Source organism: Eschrichtius robustus, chromosome 13 (assembly GCF_028021215.1).
Source record: "Eschrichtius robustus isolate mEscRob2 chromosome 13, mEscRob2.pri, whole genome shotgun sequence".
Taxonomy (NCBI): Eukaryota; Metazoa; Chordata; class Mammalia; order Artiodactyla; family Eschrichtiidae; genus Eschrichtius; species Eschrichtius robustus.
This window is the reverse complement of record NC_090836.1, coordinates 83,772,390-83,791,002: the sequence shown is the minus strand read 5'-3', so window position 1 is coordinate 83,791,002 and position 18,613 is coordinate 83,772,390. Positions and strand designations below refer to the sequence as shown.

The window sequence follows — 18,613 nt, the reverse complement described above, 5'->3', positions numbered from 1 at the left end:
GGGAATTCCCTAAATGCTATTTATTCTTAAAAACAACAACTAACATTCATTGAGCACTTTCTATGATCTAGGTACTATTCTAAGCAACCTATGTAGGTGTGTATGTTTGTGTATATACACACACGCATTTAATCCTCACAACAATGCTATGAATAGTACCACTAGGCAAGAGAAGTTGAATAACTTTCTCCTAATGATACACAACTAAAAAATAGCAGAGCTGGGATTCAAGCCCAGGTGGTCTAGAGCCAGAGTCTGTTATTTTAACCTCCAAACGTTCTATACTACAGAATGGATAATTATGGGAAAAAAAACAAGTAAACAGAAAACCACCGTAAAATGACAGAATGCTATGATATTGAGTAAACAAGTATTCTAGAATACAGACAGATCTCAATGAATAAGGTGGCTGCTTCCAGGGAGAGTGAAACCTCATCCCAAGAAAATGTTAAAGAATGGTGAACTCTGGGAAGTGAGAAGGTAGGGGAACATGAAGAGTCTCTGACTTTTCATTTTACATCCCTCTAACACTGATTTAAAAAAAAAAAAAAATCAGGAACATGCATTGCTTTAAAACAAAAATAAAATCAATGAAAAATTAAAATTTAATTTTTTGAGGAATTCCCTGGTGGTCCAGTGTTTAGGACTTGGCGCTTTCACTGCCGTGGGCCTGGGTTCAATCCCTGGTCAGGGAACTAAGACTCCACAAGCTGCATGGTGTGGTCAAAAAGTAAAATAAAATAAAATTTAAATTTTTTTAACTTAATTTTTAATTATAAAAAAATTTTTTTAACTCTCTCCTTTACAGAACCTTACCAGAATCCCTCATCCATGCAAGTTAAATTAACCACTTCTCAGTTTTACCTCTATTTTATACATTACTTCTGTTGCATTTATCACATTATAATTATCTGTTTAAACTTCTTTCTTCACTACTAGATTGTAAGCTCCTTGGGGAGAGCCTTAGCACCTAGTAACAGTGCTTTAGCACAGTAGAGAAACTCAAATGTTTGTTGAACTAAACTGAATTAGGGAAACCACCTATGGCAACCTGAATTATTTGGAAAGAAGGTTCAGGGCTATATAGATCACAGACAATATCAACCAGGAGGTCAATTTAGATATAAATTATACATGTGAAAAGATGACCATTCATACTTATTATCAAAAGGAGCATGAAAATAAAGCCAGACCCACAGTTTAAATCACATTCAGCAAGCCACATGAGCTCAGTCAAGTCTCAACCTCTCTGTGCCTCAATTTTCTCATTTGTAAAGTAGGGCAAATAATATTTACGTCATAAGGTAGTTTTGAAGATAAAATGAACAACATATGTGAGCATATAGTATATAATAGGCATTAAAAAGTTAGTAGTTTACCCTTTCCTTTTACAAATTGATAAGTTGAAGATAAGAACACAACTGAATGGCCTCTTAAGAGCTAGAAGAATCAGGATTCAGTGGAAGTTTAATATGGGCTATATGCAAGGCAAAGCGCTCATCACTTTACATCCAATATCTGATTTAAATCTTCACAAAAACAGCGCTCACCTCAAAGGACTGTTATCTCTATTTCACGTATGAGAAAGAAGAGTAACCTGTAACTTGTTCAAAATCACAAAAGTCTTAGGTTTTAGAACTGAGTCTCAAACCTAGGTTTGTAGCTTCAAAAACAATGCTCTTTGCTACTATACTGTATTACAATAAGTGAAGCATTTATATTAATTTTTAGGATGACTTGTCAGAAGTCATCTTATAGGCAAGCATCTATTTTTATGGACCCTGAAAATATGTATTTCTCCTATGGTTACTTCTCTAGAACTTTTCAATAAGTAAGAATGCTTATTAAAAGTTTGAGCCCTATCCAAAGTAGTGAAGTCTTCCTGGGGTGAACTTATTTACTACCTGAAAAATAATGACACAGTTAGCGCTGTTCCCTTTGGTTTCTCTCCTAACCTACTTACATCCATTCCACGTAAAGCATTCCGTTATCGACCTCCTGCTTGGCCTTCAGCTTAGCTTGCTGATAAACTTCTGAAGTTTCCAGTTCACAGAGGCCCAGTTGTACAATATTAGGAAATGGCTGTCGTCCAAGAAGATGTCCATTTAAAGATAAAAACTCCTGGAAATTCTCACAGACTGTACCATCCTATGAACAAAATGAAATCTCTTAGAAATGTAACCAGAGCCAAGATCTGACATTTTTTTTGTTTCTGTGATCTTGTCACTTTAAAGGCTTAAATATTCTCTATACGATCTAAAATTAAATAGCCAACCGATAGGTAACAAATACATAGTGATCCTCTTCGGACTTTTAAACATAGGGTAAAAAAAAAAAAATCTCATTATCTAAGCACTACCTTAACACATTCTCTTTCCTAAAAAAAAACACTGAACACTTTACTTCCCCAGCTTTCAAACCTCAATCCTATCCACAGCAGGAGAGGAAGCAAAATAATTAGAATAATCAAAGATTAAGTAAGGAAATTATCGCTCTTCACCTCTGCTATTTTGTTCATCCCCACTATTAAACCTAGAATTAAATGTCAAAATGAGACGTCCTTTAAGGACTTATTTTTCATAATAATATATACCTTTTCATCCAACATATGCCTGTATTCCACAAATTCATGAATCAGATGAGCAGGGCCTACGAGCTCCGTTTTTGCTTTAATCCAATCCAGGGAAAACATTAAAGCACACAGTTCCTTAAAAAAAAAAAAAGATCAGGAGCACTGTTAAAGAGATCAACGAATTTTAAATCTACCATTATTATCCTAACACTACTGAGAGAAACTTAGCAGATACCTAGAATTTAAGGACAAAAAGGAACATATCATTAACAGTTCCAAAGAAACAAAAAATGGACCTCACACCTTAATTCAAAATAAATTTCAGATGGATTTTTCAGACTTAAATATAAAATAGAAACTTCAAAAAATACTAGAAGAGGGTTGCCCTGGTGGCGCAGTGGTTAAGAATCCACCTCCCGGGCTTCCCTGGTGGCGCAGTGGTTGAGAATCTGCCTGCCAATGCAGGGGACGCGGCTTCGAGCCCTGGTCTGGGAAGATCCCACATGCCGCGGAGCAACTAGGCCCATGAGCCACAATTACTGAGCCGGCGCGTCTGGAGCCTGTGCTCCGCAAAAAGAGAGGCCGCGATAGTGAGAGGCCCGCGCACCGCGATGAAGAATGGCCCCCGCTTGCCACAACTAGAGAAAGCCCTCACACAGAAACGAAGACCCAACACAGCCAAAAATAAATAATAAATAAATAATAAATAAATAAATAAAAAATGTATTTATCCCTTTTAAAAAAAAAAAAAAAGAATTCGAGCCCTGGTCCAGGAAGATCCTACATGCCGCAGAACAACTAAGCCCATGCGCCACAACTACTTAGCCTGCGCTCTAGAGCCCGCGAGCCACAATTACTGAGCCCGCGTGCCACAACTACTGAAGCCCACGCGCCTAGAGCCTGTGCTCCCAACAAGAGAAGCCACCGCAATGAGAAGCCTGCGCACCGCAACGAAGAGTAGCCCCTGCTCGCCGCAACTAGAAAAAGCTCTCATGCAGCAAGGAAGACCCAAGAAAAAGCAGCCAAAAATAAAATAAATAAATTAATTTAATTTAATTTTAAAAAAATACTAGAAGATACCAATATTTACTATTTTTGTAACCCTGGGGTGAAGGAAATTCTTATAAACATGACCCCAAAGCAAAATACCGAAAAGAAAAATAGTGGTGCATTTAACTACATAAAAACTCAAATGTTCAATATAGTAAAAAACAATATAAATAAAATGTAAGACAAAAAATAAACCAGGAAAAAATTTATTTACAAATTATGATAGATGAAGGCTAATATTTTTACAAAAAAATCTAATAAATGAGTAAGAAACAGATAAACACTCCAATAGAAAAGCAGGTAAAGGCAATCAATGGATGAGAGCCAATTCACAAAAAGTACAAATGGCCAAAAATCTCACCAGTAATCAGAGAAACAACAAAGATTTACTATTTTTTAACATCAGATTTCTAAAGACTAAAAGGAATGATAAAAATATTAGCTAGAAAAAAATATATATATTAGCTAGAATCAGAGGAAATGAACACCCTCATACACTGCTGGCAGTGATGTAAATCAGAGCACCCATCTAGAGACAGTTTGGCAATCTGTATTAAAATTCGGACTGTACACATCATTGACCCAGAATTACACTTATGTGCCCTAAAAAAATAAGTCAGACAAGTGTGCTTAAGCAATCTGACCGTCCACCAATCAACTAACCAATCATAATGTACCTATACAATTAAATAGTATGCAGCTTTAAAAGTTGTCAATCTATTATATATAACTTGACATAGAAAGATAACCCTGAACTACAATTAAGTAGGAAAAACAAGATATAAGACTATATTTCTATCATGATCCCATTCTGGTTTTAAAGAACAGGTGTGTGTATCTGAGCAGCAAAATGATCTGGAAAGCTACACATAAAAGCATTAGCGGGCTTCCCTGGTGGCGCAGTGGTTGAGAGTCTGCCTGCTAATGCAGGGGACACGGGTTCGAGCCCTGGTCTGGGAAGATCCCACATGCCACAGAGCCACTGGGCCCGTGAGCCACAATTACTGAGCCTGCTCGTCTGGAGCCTGTTCTCCGCAACAAGAGAGGCCACAATAGTGTAAGGCCCACGCACCGCGATGAAGAGTGGCCCCCGCTTGCCACAAGCAGAGAAAGCCCTCGCACAGAAACGAAGACCCAACACAGACAAAAATAAATAAATAAATAAAATTAAATTAAATTTTAAAAAAAAAAGCATTAGCAATGGTTGTGATCTTTATTTTCTTCACTTAGTTTTTTCCAATGAAAGTAAGCTATTATCTTTAAAAATCAGGAAAAAAAGGTTAAAAAAAATGAAAGGAACTGAATCCTGTCACACTATCATACATATCAAAAGTTTTTAAAAGATGCATTTACCCAATAATTCCACTTCAAGAAATTTCCGAAGGAAATAATACAGGTGTGAAGACAAACAAGAATTTCATTACAGCATCATAAGAGGAAAAAAAAAAAAAAAAAGAAAACAACCTAAGTGTTCAACAATTACAGTTCAGCTAAGTAAATCAGAGCACAGATATTTATTGGAATACTGTCATTCCAATGTAGATTATTAAACGTAAACTGTATGTAACCAAGAGATTAAAGTACCTAAGACTGAAAAATTATTCAAAGTATATATGGTTTTTTTTTTTAACATCTTTACTGGAGTATAATTGCTTTACAATGGTGTGTTATTTCTGCTTTATAACAAAGTGAATCAGCTATACATATGCATATATCCCCATATCTCTTCCCTCTTGCGTCTCCCTCCCTCCCACCCTCCCTATCCCACTCCTCTAGGTGGTCACAAAGCACCGAGCTGATTTCCCTGTGCTATGCGGCTGCTTCCCACTAGCTATCTATTTTACATTTGGTAGTGTATATAAGTCCATGCCACTCTCTCACTTTGTCCCAGCTTACCCTTCCCCCTCCCCGTGTCCTCAAGTCCATTCTCTAGTAGGTCTGCATCTTTATTCCCATCTTGTCCCTAGGTTCTTCATGACCATTTTTTTATTTTTTTTAGATTCCATATATATGTGTTAGTATACGGTATTTGTTTTTCTCTTTCTGACTTACTTCACTCTGTATGACAGACTCTAGGTCCATCCACCTCACTACAAATAACTCAATATCGTTTCTTTTTATGGCTGAGTAATATTCCATTGTATATATGTGCCACATCTTCTTTATCCATTCATCTGTCGATGGACACTTAGGTTGCTTCCATGTCCTGGCTATTGTAACTAGAGCTGCAATGAACATTGTGGTACATGACTCTTTTTGAATTATGGTTTTCTCAGGGTATATGCCCAGTAGTGGGATTGCTGGGTCGTATGGTAGTTCTATTTTTAGTTTTTTAAGGAACCTCCATACTGTTCTCCATAGTGGCTGTATCAATTTACATTCCCACCAGCAGTGCAAGAGGGTTCCCTTTTCTCAAAGTATACACGGTTTTCTAAAATGTTAACACTGTGAGTAGTTAATTGGTATTCATGACTTCAAATATCATCTATGTGCTGATGATTCCCAAATTTTATCTTTAGTCCATAGTTTTCCCCAGAAATCCAGATTCATATATCCAACTATATGCTAAATATATCCAGTCAGATGTCTTAATGTGTACACCAGACTTAATATATTCCAAATGAGTTCCTAACCTTCCCTTCACCCCTGGTAAAATACTTGTTTGACCCACAGCTATCCCAATCTCAGTTCATGGCAACTCCAATCTTTGAACTGCACAAGCTTGGAGTCATCTTTGACTCTTCTCTTTTTCTTACAATGTACACCAAATCCATCAGCAAATCATGATGACTCAATGCCAAATCATCACTTCCTTTCTCCTTGCACACTTTTTTCTTCTTCTGAGCACTTACTACCCCGCTAACATATGATAAATTTATTTGTCCCGTGTCAATCTCCCCCCAGAATGTAAGCTCAATGAGAGCAGGGACTTTGTGCCTGTGGTATATCCTTCATAATGAAGAACACCACCAGTACACAACAGGCACTACATAAATATTTGCTGAATGAATGAATATACTTTCCCACTCTCCATTTCCTCTCAGAACTTAAAAACAAATCCATATTGTCCACAAAGGATAGCTACTGGTATGAAGAGATTGAATTTTTAGGTGGTTCATTTACTGCAGTTACTAAGGTACCTGCAGGTAAAACACAGTAACAAAAACAAAATTAGTTACACAGGTTCTAACCCTATTTTTACTAATAAAAGAAAATTCTAAACATAGGACAAAATAAAAGTGAGATAAAAGAAAATCGTTTTTTAAATGAGTAATCTTACTTTGTGCATTTTAGCACTAGCCATGTGATAGGCCAGAAAATTGTACCAATACATGCAGTCCTCCTGATCTGGTGAAAGACAATGTAGCCGGTAATGTCTCTGGAACTGAGTGATTAGTTTCTTGTGTAGATCCTGAAAACCAAATGGAACATTTCAGAGGACAGAAACAATTTCATAACCTAAGCATCACAGAAACTCCAGCTTCCAAAGCTATTTAAGAATGTACAAAGAATCTCCCCACAAGATACTTATTAACTACAAAAGAAAAAAACAGTAACTTTACAGTGGAGAAACTTTAACCAAGTAATCAATGCTAATATCACTGATAAGACGTGTCAACACCCTGATATGATGCACTGAGAAGGACACAACAGCACTTCTGTGGTGTTATTGCCAAAAGTATATAACCTTACTCTAGTGAAGAGAAAACATCAGACAAACCCAAACTAAGGGACACTGTACAAAATAACTGGTGAGTAGTACTCTTCAAAAGTGATCATGAAAGAAAGAAAATCAAGGAATTTTCCTAGATTTGAGGAAACTAAGGAAACATTATGATATTATGCAATATAGGATACAGAATTGGATCTGAACCACAAAAAAGGACATTAGTGGGAAAGCTGGCAAAATTCAAATAAAGTCTGTGTATTAGTTAACAGTATTGTTATCAATGTTAATTTTCTGGCTCTCATAACTGTATTATAGTTATGTAAGATGTTAACGTTGGGGGAAGCTAGATGAAAGTATATGCGTAGAAACTGTATTATTTTGCAACTTTTCTATAAGTCTAAAATCATTTCAAAATTAAAAGTTAAAAAAAAAAAAAAAAAACGTACAGAGATGCAAGTACCTGAAGCTGGCTGTGATTCTTCTCTGTAAGGAAATCTACTTGAAGATCATGTAAATAATAAAGAAATGATTTTCCATTTCGATCACAGAACAAGAGAGACTTATTAACAAACTCCTGCAGTATGTCTTCAACTTCTTCAGTTTCCATATCCCAGAGGATACACAACACCTAGGAATCATTTTAAACATTTAATGTGCCACAATGTACAATGACCAGGATTGCACACAAGAGACTAACACACAAAAAAATCATGTGTTAGGGCTTCCCCGGTGGCACAGTGGTTACGAATCCGCCTGCCAGTGCAGGGGACACAGGTTCAAGCCCTGGTCCGGGAAGATCCCACATGCCACAGAGCAACTAAGCCTGTGCGCCACAACTACTGAGCCTGCGCTCTAGAGCCCACAAGTCACAACTACTGAGCCTGTGCGCCTAGAGCCCGTGCTCCACAACAAAAGAAGCCACCACAATGAGAAGCCCGCACACCGCAACAAAGCGTAGACCCTGCTCACCGCAACTAGACAAAGCCCGCGCAAAGCAACGAAGACCCAACACAGCCAAAAATAAATAAATAAAACAAATAAATTTTTTTTAAATTGTATTAAAAAAATCATGTATTAAAGCCCTGAATAATATCTCCATTTCATAAGAAGCTCAAATACTCATCAAGATAGAAAAGAAAAAGTTCTAAAGAAGTCAAATGCTTCTCCAGGTTCACTAGAACCACTGAGAACTAGGTAACTCATCTGAGTTCAACACCAAAGCCCATGATGGAAACTAAGAGCAGTGGGATTTCTACACCCTCCAGCCCACTACCTCAGGCACACCTCCTCAGGTTTTATCCTCCCAATATCCTCTGTAACAATATCCTCAGGACTAAACCAAAGGTTATATGCCACAATACCCAATGATAAGGATTGTTGGTCCTTCTATTACCTTCGTAGGCACCTTAACATCTTTCTGAAGGATGGAAAGATCTGTGTAATAATCTTTGATGTCTTCTCTGAGCATTTCAACACTTATAGACATGGCTTCATCCAAAGCCTCATAATCATAAGATGAAGATTTCCTTATCTTCTTAAATTGCTTATTCTGAAGTTGCCTGAGGTAGTACTCCCAGCGGTTGGGAAAATCTCGTAAAAGTGCACCAATTAAAGACACTACAAGAGGTGAACCTAAAAAATAAAAAAAGTCACTGTGTTATTACGGTATCATTTCCAAATTACCACTAAGTTAAGAATCAATTTATCCTCAAGAAAGAATTTCTGCTGCACGTTATCCAAAGCTTTAAAATATTTATAACTCTTGGATTCACTTCAGGTATTTATTCTAAAGAAGTCATTAGAAATAAGAAATATTTCATTTAAGGATATTCATTACAGCATTATTTAAAATAGTGAAAAATCTTAAACAATAACAGGGAAATGACTGAATAAATTAAAGTATATCACAATATTATGCCACTGGTAAATTTTTTTTAAAAGATATTTAATAACATGCGAAAATGCTCAAGATTTGCTATTAAAAAGGATAAGATTGAAAATTATATATACCATTATAATCTCAATATTTTTTTCAAGGTTTTGTATGTCCTAAAAGACTGGGAGAAATACTCTCATGATGCTAATAATTATCAGATTATGGATAATTTCTATTTTTTCTTTTTAAGTGTTTCAAAATGCACATGCATCACCTTCATAATGAATACAAATCAAGTATTCTTTTTCCTAAGGTTGAGATACTTTTTAAAAGTCAATTAACTCAAAAACAAGTTTGACGGAAGAAATAAAAACAAGAAACTATTTCCAAGCATTAACAATGATGGAAAAAATAATCTTAAGAGCTGATAGATTTGACTATATAAAATTTAAATTTCTGTGTCAAAAAAATACTACAAATGAAATTAAAAGGCAGACGAAACTAGAAGAAGAACAGTTGGAAAAAATATGACAAAAGGCTAATAGTTTCCATAGTTAGAGTGTCAAAAAAATCAATGAAAAATACTTATATCACAAAAGTGACTCAAGGATAATTTCTTTTTTTTTTTTTAATAAATTTATTTATTTATTTTTGGCTGCATTGGGTCTTCGTTGCTGTGCACAGGCTTTTCTCTAGTTGCATCGAGCAGGGGCTACTCTTCATTGTGGTGTGCGGGCTTCTCATTGTGGTGGCTTCTCTTGTGGAGCACAGGCTCTAGGGGCACAGGCTTCAATAGTTGTGGCACACGGGCTCAGTAGTTGTGGCTCGCAGGCTATAGAGCGCAGGCTCAGTAGTTGTGGCGCACGGGCTTAGTTGCTCCGCGGCATGTGGAATCTTTCCACACCAGGGTTCGAACCCGTGTCCCCTGCATTGGCAGATGGATTCTTAACTACTGCGCCACCAGGGAATTCCAGGATAATTTCTTAAAAGGCAATATTCAATAAACAAGTAAAAAGTTTAACTTCACTATTTAAAAATGCAAATTAAGAAGACAGCACCAGTTTTTACTTATCAAATTAGAACATTATTTTTATAAAATCCCAACCAGGGAATTCCCTGGCAGTCCAGTGGTTAAGACTCCATGCTTTCATTGCGGTGGCCCAAATTCAATCCCTGGTTAGAGAACTAAGATCCCAAAAGCCACGCAGCACGGCCAAAAAATAAAAAATAAAAAAATAAAATCCCAACCAAAAAAACTTAAAACTGTGACTCTCACTATATTTTTTATTCTTTGACAAGAGAGGTCATGTCTTCATCTTACCCCTTTTGTAACATATTATGGGTGTTTGTTAAATATTATTTTAACTAAAGAATGAATACCAAAATATCACTATCCATGTAGGGTATCAGAGAAGAACCTAAAATACTAAATATTCTAGTAAAGTTTTTGGATGTTCATGTGTTAAATTGTTATGTTCATTAGCTTAACTTACAAAAGGGTAAATTAATATCTTAACCCCCTCATACACAAAATAAATAACTATACCTTTACATTCTTTTATAATACTGTGAGCTTGTTCTGGCAAATCTGCTTTCTTCATATTAACAAAAAGGGATAAAATTTCAAGTCCTTTTTCTTTTCGTAAACCACTCTCCACAGGGACTTCATATTTAGGACCTGTGAAATCACAAGACATAGTAAGCAATTTGGTATGCCACATATTTAAATGTAACTGAATTATTATAAAAAGCAAATTAATAATCCTTACCCGTTACTGAATCTGTAACACTCTTGTCTCTGGTTGTAAGAAGAATCTGACACTGATTGTCAAAAGCTTTTAACACCCAAGGATCCCAAACATCATCCAAGATCAACAGAGACCTTAATAAGAAAAAACTGTATTCAGTCACTAATGACATTTACTTTAAACTTCCTTTAAAAAAGAGAGTGCCACCAGTGTTTTTTTAAAATTTACAAAATTAAAAAAAAAAATAGATGTCTATTTCATGTTCTTTCTATGTCTATGTTCTATGTTCTTTCTCTTTTCTTTGGTATCCCTTTCACAATATACCAATAAGGAAAAGAAAATTAGAGACTTTCCCTTCCTTCCACCCCGAATTACTGCATATTAAAGTTAAAGGACTTATAAAAGGAGAACTGTGTATACTTTATAAGTATTAGAAATAAGCCTCCTAGTGCCTAAAAAGAACTATCCAAGTAATGAGATTTTTCCAATTCAGTCTTTAAGTACCCAAACCAAGCAAGAACTGGGCTTAGGTTAGCATTAGAAAGCATCACAGAACAATGACAATATTTGACCATTTTACCTACAAAACTGGCAATTTCATATGTTCCAACCTAATCGAATGCACCAGCAAATAATATTATTTTTCACTTGGCACACTAGTGGGCTTTTTTTCCATCCAAGAAATCAATTTGTTTATGCATAATGACAAAGAATCTGTGTGCTAATTCTTAATAAGTCCCTCCAAAAAACTTTTTTAAACTCGCCAGAACAAATGGAGAAAATAATACAACTAAAACCTGACAGCATAATTATACACTAGCGTTATTACCTGAATGGCACACTACTTCTGTACACTACAAAAAAAGACTCTAGGAATATACACAGGTTGGAAAATTACAAAAACATAAACCGAAATGATGCTGAGAGAGAAACAAAATGACTTTATATGCCATGGTCTGATACATCTGAGAGTGGTTACAATATTTTCCTAAACAGGAATCATCTTTATTTTTGCAAAGAAAGTAGAACTAAGGAGAAGTTACTGAGCAAGAAAAGAGGAAGTGGTTAGTGGTCTCAATCCCATTTCTCCAGGTAAATGGATACTAGTGACTATCACGGAGAGGGGGAGATAACAGAGGGATCTGGAAAGGAAAAAAGCCAGAGAGAAGGGAGCTTGCCCTCCGTACTGAGTATACATCATAATCACTAGGAGGCTTTTTCCAAAAGTTATTCCTCTCACCCAATATTCTGATATGAATCCCCTCACCAATTTGGGAAGCACTGCCATATTCAGCCACTACTACACATGAAAGTATACAGCATCATCAGGTGCATGGGGGCAATAAAAAAAATTCAGAGCCATTACCTAATTCTCACCCAATTTACTGTTATACCCACAAGGAATGCTTTATTAATCTTTGGACTTGTAGCACTTGACCCAGAACCTGGCACAACACTCAATGTTGGTTAAATGAACAAATAAAATAGCTGCTAGGTCGCAGAAATCAAATTGTTGACTAAATCCCTTAACTCTTAACAAAGATAGCAACTAAGTTGCTGTCTCCCTTTGGCTAATGAAAACTGTGATATAGCTGACAACAGTGCCTGGCACATAATTATAATGGCATTTATTTAATAAATTAATTAATTATTGAAATAAACAAAACAAACTCTTAAAGTACTTGGAAGTAGAAGAGTTACAAGTATACCCAAAAACTAAGAGAACACAGCAGAAGGGTCCCTTTAAATAAATAATCCTTCCTGACTCAGTCTTTTACAAGTTGCCTGCATTTATTCTGTCTCTTGTTCTGTGTTAATCTATTAGAAATAATGTATTCAAGGTAAAAAGTCTGCATCTTTTAACAAAGACCATTCACCAACACACCTACTTAAGAAATATTTCTTTTTTTTTTTTTTAACATCTTTATTGGAGTATAATTGCTTTACAATGGTGTGTTAGTTTCTGCTTTGTAACAAAGTGAATCAGTTATACATATACATATGTTCCCATATCTCTTCCCTCTTGCGTCTCCCTCCCTCCCACCCTCCCTATCCCACCCCTCTAGGTGGTCACAAAGCACCGAGCTGAGCCTACAATGGTACACAAGAGAGAACTGGCAGGTACGATGCAAAGGCCAGTGGCAGACACTTTTTTTTTAATACAAGAGAGAGGAAGAGCAGGAAAGCAATGGTTCTTTCTTAGACCCTCTACCCAACAGCAAGAAAAGGCTATGATGTTCTCAAGATGTCGGTAGTTAAGTCTCACTGGGACTTCATACACCAAGTAAGTATGACCATCTGTACCTTGGATGTTTGCGCAGCATCAGAATGCGGAGACGGTCTTTAGCCTCTTCAATATTAAGTGGAAGCCTCTGGGAGAAATTCTCATCCTGATCCAACCGTGTGCAAAGATTCTGCAGTTTCATCAGAAGCCCAGATTTGTCTTGTTTCCCAACTGAAACCCAATGCACACCCCCTGGGAAACAAACTGGTGAGGAAAAGAATAATAAATTTAAGGCCTTTGAACAGCTGTCCTCCTTTGAAAGAGGAGGAAAGATTTGTTCCAATTTTCAATCTCATCACATCTTCAAACTTCTCTTGACTCAGAGTATATATGTTGCTTGTAGGGTTATTATTGAGCTTTATAGCCCAAGTCTAAGAAAAGTTGAAGATGTGAAGAAACTGAAGTATGGAGTTAATCTGCTGCTTACTAGTAAAATCTTACCAAACAAAATTTCACAATCTTTGTCTTATGTCATCAATGATCACTGTACAACAGTTTCTCAACGTAAGCACTCTGCACATTTTGGGCCAGATAATTCTTTGTTGTGAGGGACTGTCCTGTGCATCATAGGATGTTTAACAGCCTCCCTGGCCTCTATCCACTAGATGCTAGTAGCATTTTCCCTCCCTAGTTACGACAACCAAAAATGTCTCTAAACTCTGTCACATGTCCCCTGAGGGGCTAAATCACCTCTGAGAACCACTCATGTCCAGGAACACATAAGTCACTCATTATGGTTCCCATACAGTGACTTAAAAGTAAGAAGTTAGGTTCAAGTCTGGCTCTACTGCTTACTAGCTATTATATCTTTAGCAAATAACCTGTCTCATTTATTATACCAGAATAAGACTGTTTACCCCCATTTCAGAGTTACTGTGAGAAATTAATAATATAAAATACGTGATTTTGCTATGCTAAATGTAAAGGGTTATAACAGACAGGATTATTAGTGATATGGATCTGAGAGCACCTTACAAATATTAAGCTTTGAACTAGTAAGCATTATATAAGAACAGACATTATTATTACAGTTACTGTCAAGTGTCATCATCATTTTTGTTAATCAATCTATAGCATATAGCATATCTTAAAATACATATTTTTACATACATATTATCGGAACCAAAAATCATAAGCTTTCATAGACTATACTTAATCAGCTCTATATAGATACAAAAAAAAGCAAGAGGGGTCCCTATGTATAAAATATGGGGAGGGACTTCCCTGGTGGTGCAGTGGTTAAGAATCCACCTGCCAATGCAGGGGACAGGGGTTCGAGCCCTGGTCCGGGAAGATCCCATATGCCACAGAGCAACTAAGCCCGTGCGCCACAACTACTGAGCCTGCACGCCACAACTACTGAAGCCCGCGTGCCACAACTATTGAAGCCCGTGCACCTACAGCCTGTGCTCTGCAACAAGAGAAGCCACTGCAACGAGAAGCCCGCACACCCCAATGAAGAGTAGCCCCCGCTCGCCACAACCAAAAAGCCCGCGCGCAGCAACGAAGACCAAATGCAGCCAAAAAAAAATGAATAAAAATTTTAAAATAAATAAATAAAATATGGGGAACAGCAGCATTAGATCAGACCAGTGGCATTAACCATAAAGATTTATATTATATCATCATAAATGTATAAGAAAAAGCAAAAAATAGATACAAAGATAAATGAGTTTTACTACACCAAAGGGCAACTTATTTACTGGCATTCACAAATAATTAAGTACAAAAAGAAATCATTATTTTAAAAATGTAATCATCTAAAAGAAATATTTGTATATATGCACAAAGATCTTTTTATGACAGACATTTATTGAACACTTTCCTAAGAGTTCTACATATTAATCTACATTTAATCCTCAGGGTTGACTATCAAGCAGATACCATTATCATCCCCATTTTACGGATGAGGAAACTGAGGTACAGAAAGGTTGAATCCCAGAGCTGGGATTCAAACATCCAGTGTCAATGCTCCACTTCTAAACTATTCTGCCTCCACAGGATATTCCCGCAGCACTGTCTACAACAGGAAAAAACCGGAAACAACCTGCCATGTTCATCTTAATCTCTTCTTCCACTGCAGGCTTCCAAAGCCTAAGGCAGGCCCAACTAAGGAAGAGGAGAACATTATATACATATAAGTGAAATTTAACGAATTAAATAGAACTTGACTTTTTTTTTTTTTTTTTTGGCCACACCACACAGCTTGTGGTATCTCAGCTCCCCGACCAGGGATCGAATTTGGGTCCACAGCAGTGAAAGCCCAAGTCTTAACCACTGGACCGCCAGGGAATTCCCAGGACTTGACACTTTAATTAGTGAAATGACCTGGATACTCTGAACCTGTACAAGGCCAGGGAAAGAATCAGTCCCAGAGAAGAGTTTAGAACAGGCAATGAGGGAAGAGTAAAGCTGTTTTCTGATTACACCCTACAAACCCCAGTGCAATGGTTACACATCCACTAAATGAACCTAGTAAAATTGCCAAGGTTTATGATCATGAATTTAAATTGGAACTCAGTTGGGTGATTTCTACAGCAAGGGGAAAGGAAGTAACCTCTGGATGAAGCAATGGGGAGCAAGAGGAATACCTATTCCATCTCCTAGCAATAGAGAAGGAATCAGCTTTCACCCAAGATAAGGAGAGAACTAAAGAGCAAAGAATATGTGCTGAGGAGCAATTAAATAATGGGCAATAAAAATCTAGGCCCAAACCTAAGAGGGGGCTGATGGGATAAACAGTGAGGATATTAGGGAATTAAGGGAGAAGCCCTGACAGATCAGAAAACTGTAGTGAACTTGAAAATTAGAATAGATGGAGGTAGGCAAAGAGTGGTATAGAATGTTTAACATCAAGATTTCAAAACTGGTATCGTTTCTGGTAATGCCATGGGCCAGGATCCAGCCTGTGATCAGTGAATTATATGGCTGAAGGGGAGTGAAGAAAATGGTCACTGCAGATAAAGAAGTCAAGAAACTGAGAGGCCAAGGTTTTGGATGACGCATCCACATAGATACCAAAATTACTAAGAGTGCCAACAGGAGAAGGCCTTAAATTTGTAACTAAGAACTCCAATCATCAATGAATGAGAGGGCAATAACATAACAGGGAAAGATTAGAAAAATGAACCTCAAAGGACAAAGAATTTAGCTGGAGAAGGAAGTATTAATGGCCTGGATGAGGCAACAGAGAGCAAGGACAGCATCCACCCATTTCCTGGTGCTGAAATATATGGAATAGAAAGGGGAAAAAGTTGCCACACCACTGAAGGAGGCTATGGAGAAGGTGGTATCCTCAAGGAACTGCCCAGTTTCACATAAGGCAAGGAGGCAAATATTCTAAGAAGGGCTGATGATACAGAGGAGTTTCCTGATCACAGAGGAGTCTAGAAGGTATAGCAAAGGCTTGGGAATGAGGGGAGGGGACCTAGATCAGAATTTGGCAATGAACTGAGTAGTAACTACAAGAGAATCTAAAAGATAACAAATGACCAGGGACTTCCCTGGTGGTCCAGTGGTTAAGACCCCGTGCTCCCAATGCAGAGGGCCTGGGTTCGATCCCTGGTTGGGGAACTAGAGCCCACATGCATGCCACAACTAAGAAGCCCGCATGCCGCAACAAAGACCCAGCACAGCCAAAATAAATAAACAAATATTTTTTAAAAACACAAATGACCAGAAGAGATAGAACTCTGCAGTAAGTGAGGTAAGGCAAGGCTGTGACGCATGGTTTGATTACCACTGCCAATGTCTTAGGTAAACAACAAGTCCTACTCTTCATTCCTGAAAGTTTCCTGAAGTTCTCTAGGCTTGCTTCAGCTTGAGTCAACACTTATGAAACACTAAATCCCTGAGGCTTCGCTTAGTTTTACAGCTATGTTCTGTGTGTGTACATGATTGTAAATGCACAGGAAAAAGTTTGGAAAAACTCACTCTAAACTGTTAACCATGACTACTTCTGGTGACAAATTTAGGAGAAAGAACAGAAGGGCAAATGGAAAGAACTTTACTTCTTTTTAAATGAAGATAACTATGACTGTTATGTTAAAAACACAGTTTTAAACTACCTGTTGCTCCTAAAGTGTTTTTTTTTTAATTTGCACTTTCTATTTAAGATTTTCTAAAGTCATCCCAGGATTAAAGACAAGGCAAAGAAAGTATCCTGATACAACTAGCTAATGAATTCTTCAGATTTAAATTTAAGTATCAAGAGAGGAACCAAGATGGCGGAGTAGAAGGACGTGCTCTCACTCCCTCTTGTGAGAACACCATAATCACAACTAGCTGCTGGACAATCATTGACAGGAAGACACTGGAACTCACCAAAATAGATACCCCACATCCAAAGACAAAGGAGAAGCCACAATGAGACGGTAGGAGGGGTGCAATCACAGTAAAATCAAATCCCATAACTGCTGGGTGGATGACTCACAGACTGGAGAACACTTACACCACGGAAGTCCACCCACTGGAGTGAAGGTTCTGAGCCCCACGTCAGGCTTCCCAACCTGGGGGTCTGGCAACGGGAGGAGGAATTCCTAGAGAATGAGACTTTGAAGCCTAGTGGGATTTGATTGCAGGACGTCGACAGGACTGGGGGAAACAGAGACTCCACTCTTGGAGGGCACACACAAAGTAGTGTGCGCATCAGGACCCAGGGGAAGGAGCAGTGACCCCAGGGGAGACTGAACCAGACCTACCTGCTAGTGTTGGAGGGTCTCCTGCAGAGGTGGGGGGGGGGGCTGTGGCTCACCACGGGGACAAGGACACTGGTAGCAGAAGTTCTCAGAAGTACTCCTTGGCGTGAGCCCTCCCAGAGTCTGCCATTAGCCCCACCAAAGAGCCCAGGTAGGCTCCAGTGTTGGGTTGCCTCAGGCCAAACAACCAACAGGGAGGGAACCCAGCCCCACTCATCAGCAGACAAGCGGATTAAAGTTTTACTGAACTCTGCCCACCACAGCAATACCCAGCTCTACCCACCACAGGTCCCTCCCATCAGGAAACTTACACAAGCCTCTTAGATAGCCTCATCCACCAGAGGGTAGACAGCAGAAGCAAAAAGAACTACAATCCTGCAGCCTCTGGGACAAAAACCACATTCACAGAAAGACAGACAAGATGAAAAGGCAGAGGGCTATGTACCAGATGAAGGAACAAGATAAAACCCCAGAAAAACAACTAAATGAAGTAGAGATAAGCAACCTTCCAGAAAAAGAATTCAGAATAACGATAGTGAAGATGATCCAGGACCTCGGAATAAGAATGGAGGCAAAGATCAAGAAGATGCAAGAAATGTTTAACAAAGACCTAGAAAAACTAAAGAACAAACAAACAGAGATGAACAATACAATTACTGAAATGAAAAATACACTAGAAGGAATCAGTAGCAGAATAACTGAGGCAGAAGAACGGA

The 18,613-nt window shown here is 37.8% G+C and overlaps 1 protein-coding gene across 5 annotated transcripts in view; it reads right to left on the bottom strand.

The window, feature by feature from the left end:
• Window positions 1–18,613, bottom strand: part of APAF1 (apoptotic peptidase activating factor 1) — a 95,474-nt gene that overhangs the window by 53,208 nt on the left and 23,653 nt on the right. For all 5 annotated transcript variants that reach the window (XM_068561869.1, XM_068561866.1, XM_068561867.1 and 2 more), the window contains 8 exons: window positions 13,221–13,404; window positions 10,938–11,050; window positions 10,715–10,846; window positions 8,686–8,924; window positions 7,753–7,920; window positions 6,903–7,034; window positions 2,594–2,707; window positions 1,964–2,148 (listed from right to left, as the gene is read on the bottom strand). In XM_068561869.1, the coding sequence (XP_068417970.1) occupies window positions 1,964–2,148; window positions 2,594–2,707; window positions 6,903–7,034; window positions 7,753–7,920; window positions 8,686–8,924; window positions 10,715–10,846; window positions 10,938–11,050; window positions 13,221–13,404 (1,267 nt within the window). The remainder of the gene's footprint in view (window positions 1–1,963; window positions 2,149–2,593; window positions 2,708–6,902; window positions 7,035–7,752; window positions 7,921–8,685; window positions 8,925–10,714; window positions 10,847–10,937; window positions 11,051–13,220; window positions 13,405–18,613) is intronic.